The 18,084-nt window shown below is 43.9% G+C and overlaps 2 protein-coding genes across 5 annotated transcripts in view; both read left to right on the plus strand.

Annotated features, from left to right (window-relative positions):
• Positions 1-11,685, plus strand: part of SCARB2 (scavenger receptor class B member 2) — a 71,801-nt gene extending 60,116 nt beyond the window's left edge. For both annotated transcript variants that reach the window (XM_081585301.1, XM_081585308.1), the window contains 3 exons: positions 4,807-4,858; positions 7,395-7,553; positions 9,015-11,685. In XM_081585301.1, coding sequence (XP_081441427.1) covers positions 4,807-4,858; positions 7,395-7,553; positions 9,015-9,053 — 250 coding nt within the window. In that variant the 3' untranslated portion in view covers positions 9,054-11,685. The remainder of the gene's footprint in view (positions 1-4,806; positions 4,859-7,394; positions 7,554-9,014) is intronic.
• Positions 11,686-17,023: 5,338 nt separating this feature from the next.
• Positions 17,024-18,084, plus strand: part of NUP54 (nucleoporin 54) — a 32,288-nt gene continuing 31,227 nt past the window's right edge. For 2 of the 3 annotated variants that reach the window (XM_081585264.1, XM_081585286.1), the window contains exon 1: positions 17,024-17,142. In XM_081585264.1, coding sequence (XP_081441390.1) covers positions 17,076-17,142 — 67 coding nt within the window. In that variant the 5' untranslated portion in view covers positions 17,024-17,075. The remainder of the gene's footprint in view (positions 17,143-18,084) is intronic. The other variant, XM_081585275.1, reaches the window with a different exon arrangement.

Here is an 18,084-nt window from a genome sequence, read left to right on the forward strand (position 1 = left end):
ATACATTAACTTATCTATTCCTCACAATAACCGTGTGGGGCTTCCCTGGTGGCTCAGACGGTTAAGAATCCGCTTGCCAATGCAGAAGACCCAGGTTCGATCCCTGGGTCAGGAAAATCCCCTGGAGAAGGGAATGTCTACCCACTCCAGTATTCTTGCCTGGATAATCCCATGGACAGAGGAGTCTGGCCATGGGGTCACAAAGAGTCGGGCACGACCAAGTGACTAACTTCAGTTCACTTCATTCCCATTTTACGATAAGAAAACAGGCACAGAGAGGTTTAATAACCGGCTAGAACTAGAACTCACAAGCTAGTGAAGCTACAGAGGCTGTTCTTACCCATCCACTAAGCATTTCCCATGGGCTTCCCTGGTAGCTCAGCTGGTAAAAAATCCACCTGCAATGCAGAAGACCCTGGTTTCATTCCTGGGTCAGGAAGATCCTCTGGAGAAGGGATAGGCTACCCACTCCAGTATTCACGGGCTTCCCTGGTGGCTCAGGGAAGGCTAGATAAAGCATCAGTTCAGTTCAGTCGCTCAGTCGTGTCCGACTCTTTGCGACCCCATGAATTGCAGCACGCCAGGCCTCTCTGTCCATCACCAACTCCCGGAGTCTACCCAAACCCATGTCCATCGAGTTGGTGATGTCATCCAACCATCTCATCCTCTGTCGTCCCCTTCTCCTCCTGCCCCCAATCCTACCCAGCATTAGGGTCTTTTCCAATGAGTCAACTCTTCGCATGAGGTGCCCAACGTGTTGGAGTTTCAGCTTCAACATGAGTCCTTCCAATGAACACCCAGGATTGATCTCTTTTAGGATGGATTGATTGGATCTCCTTGCAGTCCAAGGGACTCTCAAGAGTCTTCTCCAACACCACAGTTCAAAAGCATCAATTCTTTGGCGCTCAGCTTTCTTCACCGTCCAACTCTCACATCCATACATGACCACTGGAAAAACCATAGCCTTGACTAGATGGACTTTTGTTGGCAAAGTAATGTCTCTACTTTTAAATATGCTATCTGGGTTGGCCATAACCTTCCTTCCAAGGAGTAAGCGTCTTTTAATTTCATGGCTGCAGTCACCATCAGCAGTGATTCTGGAGCCCAAAAAAATAAAGTCTGACACTGTTTCCACTGTTTCTCCATCTGTTTCCCATGAAGTGATGGGACCAGATGCCATGATCTTAGTTTTCTGAACGTTGAAGTTTAAGCAACTTTTTCACTCTCCTCTTTCACTTTCATCAAGAGGCTCTTTAGTTCTTCTTCACTTTCTGCCATAAGGGCGGTGTCATCCGCATATCTGAGGTTATTGATATTTCTCCTGGCAATCTTGATTCCAGCTTGTGTTTCTTCCAGCCCAGCGTTTCTCATGATGTACTCTGCATATAAGTTAAATAAGCAGGGTGACAATATACAGCCTTGACGTACTCCTTTTCCTATTTGGAACCAGTCTGTTGTTCCATGTCCAGTTCTAACTGTTGCTTCCTGACCTGCATACAGGTTTCTCAAGAGACAGGTCAGGTGGTCTGGTAGTCCCATCTCTTTCAGAATTTTCCACAGTTTATTGTGATCCACACAGTCAAAGGCTTTGGCATAGTCAATAAAGCAGAAATAGATGTTTTTTGGAACTCTCTTGCTTTTTCGATGATCCAGCGGATATTGGCAATTTGATCTCTGGTTCCTCTGCCTTTTCTAAAACCAGCTTGAACATCTGGAAGTTCACGGTTCACGTATTGCTGAAGCCTGGCTTGGAGAATTTTGAGCATTACTTTACTAGCATGTGAGATGAGTGTAATTGTGCGGTAGTTTGAGCATTCTTTGGCATTGCCTTTCTTTGGGATTGGAACGAAAACTGACCTTTTCCAGTCCTGTGGCCACTGCTGAGTTTTCCAAATTTGCTGGCATATCGAGTGCAGCACTTTCACAGCATCACCTTTGAGGATTTGAAATAGCTCAACTGGAATTCCATCACCTCCACTAGCTTTGTTCGTAGTGATGCTTTCTAAGGCCCACTTGACTCCACATTCCAGGATGTCTGGCTCTAGGTGAGTGATCACACCATCGTGATTATCTGGGTCATGAAGATCTTTTTTGTACAGTTCTTCTGTGTATTCTTGCCACCTCTTCTTGATATCTTCTGCTTCTGTTAGGTCCATACCATTTCTGTCCTTTATCGAGCCTATCTTTGCATGAAATGTTCCTTTGGTATCTCTAATTTTCTTGAAGAGCTCTCTAGTCTTTCCCAATCTGTTGTTTTCCTCTATTTCTTTGCACTGATCGCTGAGGAAGGCTTTCTTATCTCTCCTTGCTATTCTTTGGAACTTTGAATTGAGATGGGAATATCTTTCCTTTTCTCCTTTGCTTTTCGCTTCTCTTCTCTTCCCAGCTATCTGTAAGGCCTCCTCAGACAGCCATTTTGCTTTTTTGCATTTCTTTTCCCTGGGGATTGTCTTGATCCCTGTTTGCTGTACAATGTCACGAACCTCTGTCCATAGTTCATCAGGCACTCTATCAGATCTAGTCCCTTAAATCTATTTGTCACTTCTACTGTATTCTCATAAGGGATTTGATCTGAGTCATACCTGAATGGACTAGTGGTTTTCCCTACTTTCTTCAATTTAAGTCTGAATTTGGCAATAAGCAGTTCATGAGCTGAGCCACAGTCTGCTCCTGGTCTTGTTTTTGCTGACTGTATAGAGCTTCTCCATCTTTGGCTGCAAAGAATATAATCAGTCTGATTTCGGTGTTGACCATCTGGTGATGTCCACGTGTAGAGTCTTCTCTTGTGTTGTTGGAATAGGGTGTTTGCTATTACCAGTGCGTTCTCTTAGCAAAACTCTATTAGCCTTTGCCCTGCTTCATTCTGTACTCCAAGGCCAAATTTGCCTGTTACGCCAGGTGTTTCTTGACTTCCTACTTTTGCATTCCAGTCCCCTATAATGAAAAGGACATCTTTTTTGGGTGTTAGTTCTAGAAGGTCTTGTAGGTCTTCATAGAACCGTTCAACTTCAGCTTCTTTGGTGTTACTGGTTGGGGCATAGACTTGGATTACTGTGATATTGAATGGTTTGCCTTGGAAACGAACAGAGATCATTCTGTCATTTTTGAGATCGCATCCAAGTACTGCCTTTCGGACTCTTTTGTTGACCATGATGGCTACTCCATTTCTTCTAAGGGATTCTTGCCCACAGTAGTAGATATAATGGTCATCTGAGTTAAATTCACCCATTCCAGTCCATCTTAGTTCGCTGATTCCTAGAATGTCGACATTCACTCTTGCCATCTCCTGTTTGACCACTTCCAATTTGCCTTGATTCATGGACCTAACATTCCAGGTTCCTATGCAATATTGCTCTTCACAGCATCAGACTTTGCATCTGTCACCAGTCACTTCCACAGCTGGGTATCGTTTTTGCTTTGGCTCCATCCCACCATGCTTTCTGGAGTTATTTCTCCACTGATCTCCATTAGCATATTGGGCACCTACTGACCTGGGGAGTTCATCTTTCAGTGTCCTATCTTTTTGCTTTTTCATACTGTTCATGGGGTTCTCAAGGCAAGAATACTGAAGTGGTTTTCATATCTATCTATTATATAGATATGGTAAAGAATCCACCTGCAATGCAGGAGACCTGGGTTCCATCCCTGGATTGGGAACATCCCCTGAAGGAGGGCATGGCAACCCACTCCAGTATTCTCACCTAGAGAATCCCTGTGGTCAGAGGTCCCTGGAGGGCTATGGTCCATGGGGTCACAAAGAGTCAGATATGACTGATTGACTAAGCACAGCACACAGCAGACATTTCCCACACCATGACTCTGGTTCCCTTCCTCCCTCCCTTTCTTTCCACCGCTCCCACCCGGGGCCAGCCATGAGCTCTCCTGTGGGTGATTTAAAACTCTATGGAGTTCAGTCCCCACACACCATCTAAAAACCACTACTTAGTTAGGATTCCTGAGTACAATCTCCTGCTGAGACTTTTCAGTGGAAACTGAGAAAATGCTAATTATGATTTAATGGCAAATGAAAAAACTGGATCCAAAACTGTAGTATGTATCTATAATATCGTATTTATCAATTTTTTCTGTCTGCCTGTCTGTCAATCAGACTTGGTTAGTTTCCCCCATCGAATGTGCCAGACTTAAGCCCAGGTGTTTTGCATCTTTTTAGGAAGCATGTGTGGTTTGTAAGAATGCATTTTGTGTATTTCTGAGGGAATATAATTTAGTAGTTATGATCTAGAGCCTTAGAATCAAAATGGAACTACAATCCTGGCTTCATCACTTCTTCGTGGTGATTCTGGGCAGCTTACTCTGAGCCATCATTTCCTTGTCTTAAACCTGGGGCTGTAATACCTCTGCATGTGAGAATTAAGATGTATTCCTAAGATGCCTGGTGCTGAGCTGGTGCTTAGTAAGTGCTCACTAGCTGATTGCTCTAGGCTCTTGGAAAGACAATACTTAGTAGCCTAGTTACAAAACATTCTGATGAATGATAGCATTGTTCTGCTGGAGCCTCCCCTCCCATAACTCTTGGGAGTATAGTTATCATTTTGATGAATTTGCTTTCAGCATCTTGTGCTTTGGTAAAGACACTTTCCATAAACATGCAACACTTCAAATTGCTAGACTGTTTGTGATCTAACTGCTGATTGTTATGTGTTTGCAAAGGTAAGAAGGCTGCATAAATTCTGGGCAATTTAATTAATAAGTGTGCTGGAATTTTCATATACACTTATCTCATCAGGCCAGTGTGCCATCATAATGAGGATGTCTATAAAATAATCTTTTTTGTTGTATTTGTAGTGAAACAGGAAACATTCAAACCCTGGTTTTCCCAGTGATGTATATCAATGAGGTAAGTCCTGGGAGGGAGCCACGGGTATATTTCACCTGTGGAAGCTTGGGGACCTTCCATTATGGTGTCTGTGATTGTAGCTATGTGTAATTTTAGATGGGAGAAAGGGCAAAGGTGATTTTTTAAAAACCTATTTGTCCTCAGAAAATTTCTGTTTATATGTTTACATGAATCTGTCTGTGAGATTTGAAAATGACAGAAAGAAATTTCCCTTGTCAAGGACATTATGTGGGTGAAACTCCTTTTTGGAAGCTGGTTGTATAAGAACCAAAATGTAAAGGTAATCAGTTTACCATTCATTACTTGAGAAAAAGAGTGAAAAAGAGTGTGAGCTGGTTGAGAAATGATTGAATAAAATGGGACACTTGCCCATTGATTGCAGTGAAATGTGGTTGCCTTATCCTTCATCGCAGCATAGAAGTCTTTTCTACTTGCTGATAAACAAGCATACATCATGAATTATAGGAAACAGATCCTGTCTTAATTCAAACAAAAGGAGTTTCTCTGAAGGAATTTCTTTGACAGTGTACCCAGAGAAATACTATCCCTAATTGTTAGGCATAAATTGAAGTTTTGTAAATAAAGCGTATTCTGAGGGCTCAGAAAACACCTGTGATAAATTCTTCTCTGACTCACATATCACACTTACTATAGGGATATCTCCTCAATTTCCCTTCTCTCTTTCACCCAGTTTTGAGGGAAAAGTTGCAGGATTTTCCTCCTCAAATTCTTGACTGGACTGGCTTCCAGTGTTAACAGCAATATTTTTTAAAGTTTTGTGATTTTTTTCTTTCTTCCATAAAAATATATTTTCTTTGCAGAAGATTTAGTAAGAGCTTAGCAAGAAAAGACAAATTAAAAATGATTTCTCACAAAGCCTGAGCCAGACTGATAAACTGTTTTTAACTTGCTTTATTTTCCTCAACAATGTGTTATAAAAATTGTTTTCCAAAACAGCTGTGTAAAAATAATTTGATGTTTTGCATTTTGTAAAAATAACATGTGCTCTTTCTGGAACTCTTGGGACATTAAAAATAACATTTAAAAAGTGAACTGCTTAATAATCAAGCCCGTCCCTCAGAGAAAAATGCAGGTGGGTTCTGCTTATGTTGCCTCAGTATTTTTCTGGTTTTGATATTACAAACCTGAGACCATACAGTAGATTGAGCTTGATATCCTTTTTTTCTTTCACTTAGCATTGTATTGGTAGCCACACTGATAAACTTTTGAAGGGTTTGTGATTACAATTCTAAGACAAGGCTTTTATTGTTTCATAGGAAAAAATTCAGGCAATATTTACCATTTACAGGACCTATTTGCTGTTTCTCCTGGGTCATTACTGTTATTATTTTATTTACTTGAAAGTAGGGCTTTGTGAGAGTGTGGAAGGGCCCTGTTCTGCCAAGTTGCAGCATATCTGGAGTCCCCTCCACCTGAACCTTTGCTTTGACTTTTTGCTAAAGACTGGATTGCATCCAGGGAATGATGGAGTGAAACCTTGTGCTTTTGCTCCCTCCCAGAAAGAACTTGACTTTTCTCTAGAAAAGTAAAACGTTAGACCTGGAAGCGAACTTGGAGACTGCTCTCTCACCCCTTTTTTCCAGAGGAGACTCTGATGGGCCTTCACCTACAAATTGAGCCTAAATTAAGCCTAAACTCCTAGTTGTTGCTAATAATTTTTATAGCATTAAGCTCTTCAGATACCTCAGCCATGACAATTTAAGGTGATAATACCTTTGCCTTTCATCCAGAAAGTGTTATTCTAGAATAATTCCTAATTTATCAACACCCTGTGCAATTCTGGTTAGCCTCAAGACTTCCCCGAACACTCTATTGAGACCTCTGGTCCTGGTAAGTAAAGCTAACCAAGAGAGAAATGATACTTTCCACATGTCATTGTTGGAGTATTTCATTCATTCATTCATCTAATTAACTGACATTAATTGAGCACCTACTGTGTATGGGGTGCTATATCCAGCTTTTAGTTGACTGAAATAAAAGTCTTGACTTCAGGAATACTTCACAGTCAAGAGGAGACAAATAGGTAAATAGACAGTTACAATGCAGAATGTGAAGACAGTGATGGAGGATTTTAGAATGTGAGATGGAAGCTCAGAAAAGGGGCCTTGAACAAGGCCTGATGTGGCCAGAGAAGACTTCTGAAAGGAAGTTATGCTGAGCTGGACTTTGAAGGATGAGCTGGAGTCTGATACAAAAGAAAAGCTGGTATCGTCTCAGTATTTTCCCCTCCTTTTTCAGGAGGAAATACCTCCTGGTATTATCTGAATATTTTCTCCCTCCTTTCTCCCACCAATTTGGAGTAAAACATGCCTTCAGGAGAAAAGAGGAGACGTTAATGAGTAAGTGCCCCCTCTGGCTATTCTAACTTACAAATGGATTTTCAGTATCTCTGGTTTGCTGACAGGAGGACACACCCAAATTTTGTTTAATGATTTGGAAGAAAGAGCCAAAAGCTTTACCCGCTGGATATTCATTAGTAATCAAGGGAATACTGTGTTCTTGCTCCTCTCCGCAGAGTGTTCTCATTGATAAAGAGACTGCAAGTCGACTGAAGTCTGTGATTAACACTACCCTGATCGTCACCAACATACCCTACATTATCATGGCGCTGGGTGTGTTCTTTGGTCTGATCTTCACCTGGCTTGCGTGCCGAGGACAGGGATCCACGGATGAGGTGAGCAGTGGCTGGAGGAATGTCTGCCTTACTGGATTATGTTCCCTGAGGACTTCAGCTGTGCTTCATTGAAGGGGTGTCAGTGGGCTCATTAGGGTGGACTCTGAGGTTTGATGCTGGGCACAGTGATTTCATGGTTGTGTTACTGCTGAGCCACATGAGAGGCAAGGGAAGCGTGTCAAAGATGGTGGGGCGATAGAATAATACTGTTCAGTGTTTCAGACTCTCCTGTTGGGGCTAGAACCTCTGGGAGTAAGGATTACATCTTTGAAAAGAAGAATATATAACAGCTGAGCACCTAGACTTTGGTGTCAGGGTGTCCAGGTGTAAATCCCAGTTTTGACTCTTAATAGCTATGTGATTCTAGAAATCATGCCTCAGTTTCTCCATCTGTAAAATGGGATAACTGAGCCTCGCTTAGGAATTTTTTGCGAGGAGTTGATGATATTTTAAACATAAACCACTTGGCCCAATGTAAATTTAGTAAGAGCTCAATAAATATTAGTTATAGGACAAAACAGCTCCATAATTACAGAGCAAGGCAGCTAGCAATCTGCTTGGAAAGAATCCCTGGTGTATCAGGAGATACCTACCACTGAGTCGTTACTGCACAGTAAATGGTGGGCATGGGGGAGTGGTTCCTTTTCTGGAGGGATGGGAACATCTCCAAATGGATGGGATAAGTGGTCAGGTTGGCTTCCCTAAGTGACCAACAGGCCAACCCAGGGGTCTAAACATCTTCAATGAGCCTTTCTTAAATTCTCACCAGCTTTCCAGTTGGCAACAAAGGCTTTTTCCCCATCTCTCTTCACCGCCTCCATTAAGTGTCTGAGGCAGTTATGAAGTAGGAAATGAAATAGGCTGAAACCATCTAAATCATGTTAGCTCAGACTTCCCTGTCTTCCACGTGCTTGCAGTATGCCTCTCGACCCATGCCTATCACATTGGCATGAATTAGGGGTGAGGCAGCAATCTTCCCATTTCTATCTATGGATCTTAAAGTCACTGTAAAATGGATCTTACTGCCACAGACACAGATGAAAGCCCATGTAAACGTCATGACTGCTCCTACAGTTAACCATCTTCACATATTCAACAAGCAAACAATTATTGAGCACCCACCTCCTCCAAGACATTGTTTTCTGATGGATTTCCACTTGAAGGAGGCAAATTAAATAATGTGTGATGAGGATTATGTTTCACGTCGACACAGGGAAGGGTACTGCTCCAGTGTCAGGGTGAGGGTGTTAGAGCAGGTCTCCTGGAGAGGATTAGAGCTGAACGTTAAAGAAGGGATGAGAGGAAGCAGGCCAAGAGAAGAGGAGGTGAGTGGGACGACATCCTTCCTATCGGCTTCTCCTCTTTCCACCTTCCTCCATCCGCTCCCCACACCTTTCGTATCTGGGGAGAAGCCGGTAACGTGACCACCTAACCCCACTGTCCCCTCTCTTCTGGTCTCAGGGAACTGCAGACGAAAGAGCGCCCCTCATACGAACCTAATCAAACCATGAGCCGTGCTTGGGGAAGGAGACATGCGCACTGTTGTGACCTGGGCCATGATAACATGGGGCAACCGTCTGCGTCCTCACGGGCTTGTCGCCTGGTGAGACAGGAGGAGGACACCCCGTGTGATGAGCACCCTCCAGCAGAGGTTCAGCCACAGGCTGACCTGGTTGGCCGTGAGGATCCTGTGGTCCCTGACAGATTGTTTTTGTTTTCCATGTGTCTAGCAAGTATTTAATAAACGCTTGTAATTTTTTGTTATTGTCGGGTGCTGGTAGCTCCAGAATTTTGTGACCACTGTCGTGGTTATAATGTCTTTGCATCCCTTGTTAATGCTACTTGGTCTAACCTTATTCAATACTCTTCATTCACCAGCCTTTGTGCTCAGAATACATAAATATTACTTTATGTTGTATTCCTCCATTCATTTCATCCACCAAACAGAAGTAAATAAGAGTTCGGAATGCAGGGTAAAATGGTAAACATCATTCAGTAGTATTCAAATGCATTTAATTTCCTCTTTTGAAAACGTACATATTGCATTTCTTGCGAATCTTCAGTTCATAATTCCTCCAGGATAATAATTCAGTCTTCTGACCAACTTTCACCCAGATAGGAATCAAGTGGGGAAGGGGTTGGTGGGGTGGTACCCATGAGTTGATAGTGACAAGCACCTGAGGATTTTTGACTTGTACTTCTGTGAATTGAAAGAATGCATAAATAATGTTGGTGAGGACAAGTACAGATATTTCATATAGAATAGAGTGCTAGTTATGACCCTCGTGGGTGGTTTTTTTTTTTTTTTTTTGTCGGAATGATCTTGATGTGGAAAGGTGTTTCTGGGAAAATGTAATCAGTAACTGATTTTTTTCTCCCGAACCACCCTTGCCAAATACGACTGTATTAACTACAATACTATTGAGTGGTTATTTGTAAAATTATTTATCAGTGTAGGAAATCCATCTATCCACAACCTAACTTACACTTAAATTTCAGGAAGTCTTACTGCACTAAATACACATTTCTTCTGGGGCAGGCTTCTTGGTAACTCTGAAATTGTTTTTATGAGTTGTTCTCTCCTCAGATTCAGTTCCTTCTGATGTTTTGTGGCTCACTATCACTCACTGAATAGAGAAAAATGTGCCCTGTGCTTCCTGTGACAATTGTTTTGCTGACAGAGTGATGGTGTTTTAAAATATTGCACAGGAAGTACTTTTAAGAAAGGTCGCTTGGTGTCAAAAGCAGAGCCACCTGTCTGCAGAAGACCTCTTGACTTTCAATGTAACCTGAGTCAGGATTGAGAACCATCCATTGTCACAGAATTCAAGCATATTTAAGGGCAGTTTCTGATTCTTAATGCTCACCATTCATTTTAGATTGAGAAACTTGTACAGTTAATCTGACAGACTGCACAGAGAACAACTGAATCATTCTGCAGGATTTTTTTGTTTAAAATGGGATTTCAGTGTAAGCAAATGGAAAAAAGCCACAGATTTCACAAGTATAGCTTCTAATCCCTATATGGAGGCAATAAATCATTTCCTTGCCCCAATTTTCCTACTCTCTACACGAAAGCAAGATCCATCCAAATCCCCTTTTTTGAAGGAGCAATTCATTAAACTGTTTCTCTATAAATTAAGATAGAACCTATAGATACCCCAAATCACCAAAATGTGAGATGCTAAATTGAAGTTATTTATCTTTAGTAATGCCAAATATCTAGACGTTTTAATTCAATATTTAACTAGATAATTGGTACATTTTATTGTTACACACCCACTTATTCACACAAATAAAACTGATAAGTCAGTGCATACCCATTGATTCATTCTATTATCAAGATATAATCATCTGAGAGGAGGAAATTTTTAAATACTATGATAAACAGTTAAAGATGTACACATTTTGACTGAATCCCACACAGCCAGGGACCCCAAAACATATTATTTTCATATGATTCTTAATAGTTAATTAAAAAAAAATCACATTTGATACTTTCCTCCTAAAAAATCTGTGGCAAACCCATATGCTACAGTCAAGATTATAGATTGGTTAAGAAAGAATGTACCTATTTGGTTTTTGGTTGAAAATAGCAAACGGTTCCTCTTGATCATTTTTCTGGAGCTGTTATCCTAGACAGGCTCCCAAAATCTTTGTGATTGTCACAATCAAAAAATACCATGTCCTGTACTATGATGCTCAATTTACAGAGAAACCCAACAGAGACAGGTTACCTCCCTTCTCTCGGGGAAAACTGGGAGTTGAACACAGGACAGGAAATGGGCTTTGCCACTTTCCACTCCAGACTTCTCCCACTAGACTTTATTCTAGAAAGATCACTAATGATCAAGCAGGGCAGGTACTACACAACTAACTTCTATTGGGGTTTTTACTTAAGAGAGACTAATTCTTTATTTCAATTGCTTGAAATGAGAGTTCTGTAAAAGGTGACCTCCATCCTTGGCCCTCTGGGCACTATCACTGGGATTAATTACTTGTGACTATTAAAGAGAATGCTGCCCAGAATGTTCTTCCTGTAGTTTATACTGCTGGTTCCTTTCATGTGATTCTTGACATGTGTATTTCTACCCTAATGCAATATTTCACTAATAAAAAACTTTCTATGAAATTGCACTGGAAACTGTATGTTATGTCACCAGGTGTTCAGTGGTCTATGGAGTTTCATTTGAAAGGTGCTGTTCACCCTGTGGATGGAATCAGGCCTGAGTCATACCCCTTAGGCCACTTCCAATTTGAGCTCAACTATGGTGGACAGTTATAGGCAGCCTGACAAGCCTCGCTTCAAGCAGGTCCCATGCTGTGCTTTTTTGCCTCAAGTCTTTCTCCAGAGCCCTGGAAGCCCCTCAGGAGCATGGGGGTTAATGCTCCCAATTACTCATGCTCTGGGGCTTCCCGGTTGGCTCAGTGGTAAAGAATCCACCTGCCAATGCAAGAGATGCAAGAGACGCGGGTTTGATCCCTGGGTCAGGAAGATCCCCTGGAGAAGGAAATGGCAACCCACTCCAGTGTTCTTGCCTGGAGAATCCCATTGACAGAGGAGCCTGATGAACTACAGTCCTTGGCGTCGTAAAGAGTTGGACAGGACTTAGTGACTGAACAGCAACAACAACTGATGCTCAACTAGGGCAGGCAGGAGTCAACTGATAAGGGTTCCAGTCCTCAGCGGGCCAGTTCTCAGGCTCACTCTACCTGGTTCTTCAGCTAGGGTTGCCCGGACCAGAAACTGCTCCTGTTATCATTCCTTCACCCCTGGCCTCACTCTTCTTATCCCCACACAGCTGCTTCCAACCAAATAACCTACCTGTTTTAACATCCCTATTCAGGTCTCTTTCCAGGTAAATGCAAATTGAAATGCAGACAAATCCACCCAGAGGGTTCAGCAAGATCAGAGAGCTGTTAGAGAAATACTAGACCTTTGTGTCTGCAGACACTTGGACTAAAGTTATTAGCCCCAAAGTTTAGATTCTCTTTAAAACCTTTCCCACGCCAATACTAGTGCAACTTATTTCTGAAGTCAGAGCCAATCCAGATCAATCATAACATTTAGCTCAGTGTTACAAACATCCTTATATTATTAAGGATACTTGAAAACCTCAGTGTATCTGCTTCCTAGAGACCCCCAAAGCTGATTTCAACTGGCTTAAGTCATAGGAGAAGTTGTGGGATCATAAATGTAAACTTTCAATGAAGTTTCAAGATGTTCTGGGAACCTGACTTGGAGCTGAGGGAAGGCTTGACTAAGGAAGCAACATTTGACTGAGACTGAAGAACAGGCAAAGTGAAGCACTGCAGACAAAGGTAACTGGACGTGCGCAGGAACAGGAAGGAACATGTTACATGTGACTGAGATAATATTTGGCTAGAATTCAGAGAAGGAATGGAGAAGGCAATGGCACCCCACTCCAGTACTCTTGCCTGGAAAATCCCATGGACGGAGGAGCCTGGTAGGCTACAGTCCATGGGGTCGCTAAGAATCGGACACGACTGAGCGACTTCACTTTCACTTTTCCCTTTCATGCACTGGAGAAGGAAATGGCAACCCACTCCAGTGTTCTTGCCTGGAGAATCCTAGGGACGGCGGAGCCTGGTGGGCTGCCGTCTATGGGGACGCACAGAGTCGGACACGACTGAAGCGACTTAGCAGCAGCAGCAGCAGAGAAGGAAGAATAGTGGGAGATTAGGCTGGAAAGAAAGGCAGCCTTATTGTGCCATGTTAAAGATTTTGTTACATATTGTATGATTCTACTTGCAAGTGGTACTTAAAATAGACTCACAGAGACAGAGTAGAAAGAGTGGTTACTAGGGGGCCAAGAGAGTGGGGTTATTGTGTGCCCCAGTTGTATCCAACTCTTTGTGACCCCACTGACTGTAGTCCAGCAGGCTACTCTGTCCTTGAGGTTGTACAGGCAAGAATACTGGAGTGGGTTGCCGTTTTCTCCTCCAAGGGATCTTTCCAACTCAGGGCTCAAACTTGCAACTCTTGCGTCAGCAGGCGGATTCTTTACCTACTAGCACCACTATTTCTAAGGCCAACAGGAAGCCATTAAAGGGTTGTGAACTGGGCTGTTGGCCGGTGCAGGACAGGGAGAAGAATGGGAGATATGACAGGTTTGTTTAGGAAAAAGTCACTCTAGCTGCAGGGTGAATAAACTGGAAGAGTCAACCTGGATACAGGGAGGTCAGTTACGAGGCTGTTGTGTTAGGTGGTTTCTTTGGGGTCCCCACTGACGTTTAAGATGGATTTTGTCTAGGATCATGAACCAGCTGGCAGGGTGAATTCCACAAAGCTGCAGAGCATGGGTTAAATAATGGGTTTAACATGGAAAAAAAATTACAGAAAAAGGAAAGCACAGACCCTCCATCTTCCTGTCATCCCACAGAGAGGCAAGCTGAGGGTCAGAGCTCTGTTTGTCTCAGTGCAGACAGCATATTTACCTTTTTATAGGATGAGTGTGAAAAAGCAGTCTTGTCGATGGAGGAATACACAAGCACATGAAAAACAGGCAGTTTGGCCTGGGGCTGCCTGTGGCATGTTACAATCCCCACTGCTGGGGTGAAGAAGACACCAGTTACATGGGACCCACCATTGGGTACAGCCCTTCCCCTCCCCCAGGAGAAGGGGGAACCCCGTCACAGCTCGCTCATTCACCAGGCAACCTAGAATGAACAGCCAAGGTCACAGTCCAGCTGTCCTGCTCATTGCACAGTACGGGCTGCTGCAGTAGTCTAGGCAGGAGCTGGAAAACATTTTTTTTTTCTGTAAAAAGCCACTTAGAAAATAGTTTAGGCTTTGCAAGCCTCTCTGTCACAACTACTCGCCTCTGTTCTTGGAGCATGAAAGCAGTCATAGACAACATGTAAGTGAATGCATATGTCTGCCACCCAAAGAAACTGTTTTTACAAAAATAGCAGCCCACATTTGGCCCGTGGGCTGTCATTTGCTGATCCCTGATCTGGGCAAGAGGTTACAGAAATTTGAATCAGGGAGATGGCAGTGGAAATGAAGTATTTTTGAAATATTTAAAAGATAAAATATATAGGTTGTTGTTGTTCAGTTGCTAAGACGTGTCCGACTCTTTGCAACCAAAATAATGGGACTTGGCAATAAAAATGGGAAAGGCGAGGGAGAGAAACATGTCAAGAAAATCATTCATTCACGCCACAGTACTAAATAAGAGCCTGTCATCTGGATGGCACTCTGTTAGCATTAGGAACACAACCAGTAAACAAAGCAAAGTTTTCTGTCCTCACAGCACTAAGATTAACAGCAGGCGTGCTAAGTCACTTCAGTCATGTCCAACTCTGCGACCCCATGGACTGTAGCCCGCCAGGCTCCTCTGTCCATGGGATTCTCCAGGCAGGAATACTGGAGTGGGTTGCCAGGCTCTCTTCTAGGGCACCTTCCCAACCCAGGGATGGAACTTGCATCTCTTATGTCTCCTGCATTGGCAAGTGGGTTCTTTGATGGTGGTAACTGCTAAGGTTATTAAAGTAGCCAGTGACAGGAGTGGAATCAGGGGAGGCTTTGAAGAAGTACTCGTCCATTCTTTTCCATCTGAGATGGTTCTCCCTTTCTATTCATAATTTCTGTGATTTGGCTCGGCTGGTTCTTCTGTCTCTTGGGCTCTGCTCTGGTCATATTACTGGTGCTCAGCTGTAACCTCTTCTCACTTGATCCTCTGTCCCTGACAATCCCATCGGCTCCCAGGCTTCAATAACAACCTAAACCTCATGGACCTCTCAGTTTAACCTCAGTCCCACATATCTAAGTACCTGATGGATATCCTCAACCAGATTGTGCTCAAATCCAGTTAAGTAAAGCAAGAAACTCATTTTTTTCCCCCCTATCTTCCTCCCAAGTTCCAATGCCATCACGGTGTAGCTGGCTGTACAAGCCAGGAACCAGGGACTCTTGCTAGACTCCTGCTTGCCTGCCTCTCCACACACATCAATCATTAAGCCCACTTGCTCTTCAGTCTCCATTCCTGTTGTCCTCATCCATATACCAGTGTTCTCAGTGGGACTCCTGGAATGACCACTTTTAGAATTACTTAATTACTCACATTTTCGAAACCTGTAATGGGCTTAATTAATACTGCAAAGTTTTCCTCCACCCTATCTCCTTGCCACCCAATTCATCTTCTCAGAGACAACCAAAGTTCATTTTTAAAAACGTATCTTTCCAGGTATATTTTATACAAATATGTGTAATTCCATATTCTAGCCCTCTTTTTACCCCACCGAAATTGTAGCATACCATATTCAAAGTGTTGTGTTTATGTAATTTATCTTTGAGATCTTTCTTTTCAGTATACAGAGCTTTACTGTTCCTATTGCACCTCTGAATAGTATTCCTTTGTATGAATGCAACTATTTAGGCAAAGCAGTTTCCAATCATTTGTTATTATAAACAGTGTTGTAACAGATAACCTTGTATTCCATCAATTTTGCAAAATTACAAGATAAATTCCTGGAAGTAGCATTGCTAGGTCCAAAGACAATTTTAATAGACATAGGCTTTTTTGTTGGTTTTATTTGTATTAAAGTTAAAAAAGCACATAGATTTAAGAATCACGTAATTCTACAAAGTCTCCACCAAGAATTCTTTTCTCCCTCTATTCTCTTTTTCTAATTTAAATTTATTTTTAATTGGAGGATAACTGCTTTACAATGTTGTGGTTTCTGCCATACATCAACATGAATCAGTCATAAGTACCGCCATGTTCCCTCCCTCTTGAACTTTCCTCCCACCCTATCTACCAAGAATTCTACAAAACAAACCAAAAAACCTAAATTCTCAGAGGCATTTGTTTCTGCCTTTTTCTCCCCCCGCCCCACCCCCACTATTATCCCATAACTTTAAGTGACCTGGTGCTTGGTGAATGTTCCATTGACTCTCCAAGGGCGTCCTGGGTAGCTCAAATGGTATAGAATCTGATGCAATGAGGGAGACCTGGGTTCGATCCCTGGGTCGGGAAGATCCCCTGGAGAAAGGCATGGCAACCCACTCCAGTATTCTTGCCTGGAGAATTCCACGGGCTGAGGAGCGTAGCGGGCTACAGTCCATGGGGTCGCAAAGAGTCGGATGCGACTTCCACATTGACTCTCCACTAGGGAGAAGGAGGGTTTAGCTTTCTTTCCTACCCCGTCTTCATTAGACACTGGCATTCAGCCTGTTTGCACATCTTTCCCAAGGGGGCCTCCCTAAAGCCGTTTTTAAGGGCTCTCGGGCGGCAGGCCGCAGCAAGCTTCCCGACATCTCACCTAGGCTGTGAAGCTCCACGCCACGTGAAACCACAAGGCCCCCGGAAGCTAGCCGGGCCGGGGGCGTTCCCTCTCCACCCTCCACCCCCTACGCCTTTCTAGCGTTCCGGCCTCTACGGCTAGGCCAGAAAAGAGGCGGAACTCCTTGATCTGGAGGCGGTTTCCTCGCCGGATTGAAAAGCGGAGCGCACCGAGTGTCGCGGGAGCAGCACCTTGGTCCCCTGCTCCCGCGACATGGCCTTCAACTTTGGTACTCCGTCTGGCACTTCAGGTACCGCTGCAGCCACCGCGGCTCCCGCGGGTGAGTGACTGCCCCGGACCTTCTCCCGGAGAGGAGGGGAGGTCTTCGGTCCAGTCCTTCCATCCGAGACTCTCCGGCTTGGGGATTCTGGGGTCTCCTGCCCGCGGAGACTTTGGGGGCTTCGGAAAAGGGCGGGCGGCCGCCGAGCGGGCGACGGCGGCTCCTGAGGAGGCTGCGAGAGTAATGGGGACCCAACCCGGAGCTCGCGCGCGCGGGTGGGGCCCCGCAGGCCCCTCTCCTTCTAGGGTCCGTTTCCCGCCATCCGGGAGTCGGGCTCGGAGAGACCCGAGGCGGCTTCTCTCACCCTTTGCTAGAGACCCTCCCTCCCTCCCCTCCCCGCCGCAGCCTCCGGCACCTGCGCGAACTCTTTTCGGGTTTCCCGCTGCTGGGTTCGGCGAGGATCCGGCAGAGGAGCCTGAGGCGCTGCCCTGCGGCTCCCTCGGCCCTGGCCCTTTAGCTTCTCGCTGCGGGACTGCAGGCTCCTGCCCCTTCCTCCTGTCCCCGCCTCCTCGGCTTTCTTAACTCATGTTGGAGCAAAGTCAGGGTTTGTCTTTGTTCACTTCTGTGAAACCTCCTGCAGACTCTTCTAATCCTTATCTTGCTTTCTTTTTCTTCTTTTTTCTTCCCCCTCTCTCCTTTTAAAATTATGTTTCTTTGCCTGCACGCCTATCAGGATTTGGTGGGCTTGAGACTGCCAACTCCACCGCCAGTGGGTTTAATTTTGGGGGTTTCGGATTAACTGCTAATCCTGCAGTGAACTTTAATATTGGGAATTTCGGTGTTTCTACCACCTCGGCGACTCCGTTCAATTTTGGTAACAGTCTGGCAAGTGCAGGTAGATATGCGGGTCGTCTGTGTAACGAATGTTGGGAGCTGGAGTCCAAGAATATTTTGTGGTTCCAGAGTTGGAGAAAGAACAGCGACTTGTCTAATAAGGAAAGG

This window comes from Giraffa tippelskirchi, chromosome 1 (genome assembly GCF_054371585.1).
Source record: "Giraffa tippelskirchi isolate mGirTip1 chromosome 1, T2T-mGirTip1v1.2.pri, whole genome shotgun sequence".
Taxonomy (NCBI): Eukaryota; Metazoa; Chordata; class Mammalia; order Artiodactyla; family Giraffidae; genus Giraffa; species Giraffa tippelskirchi.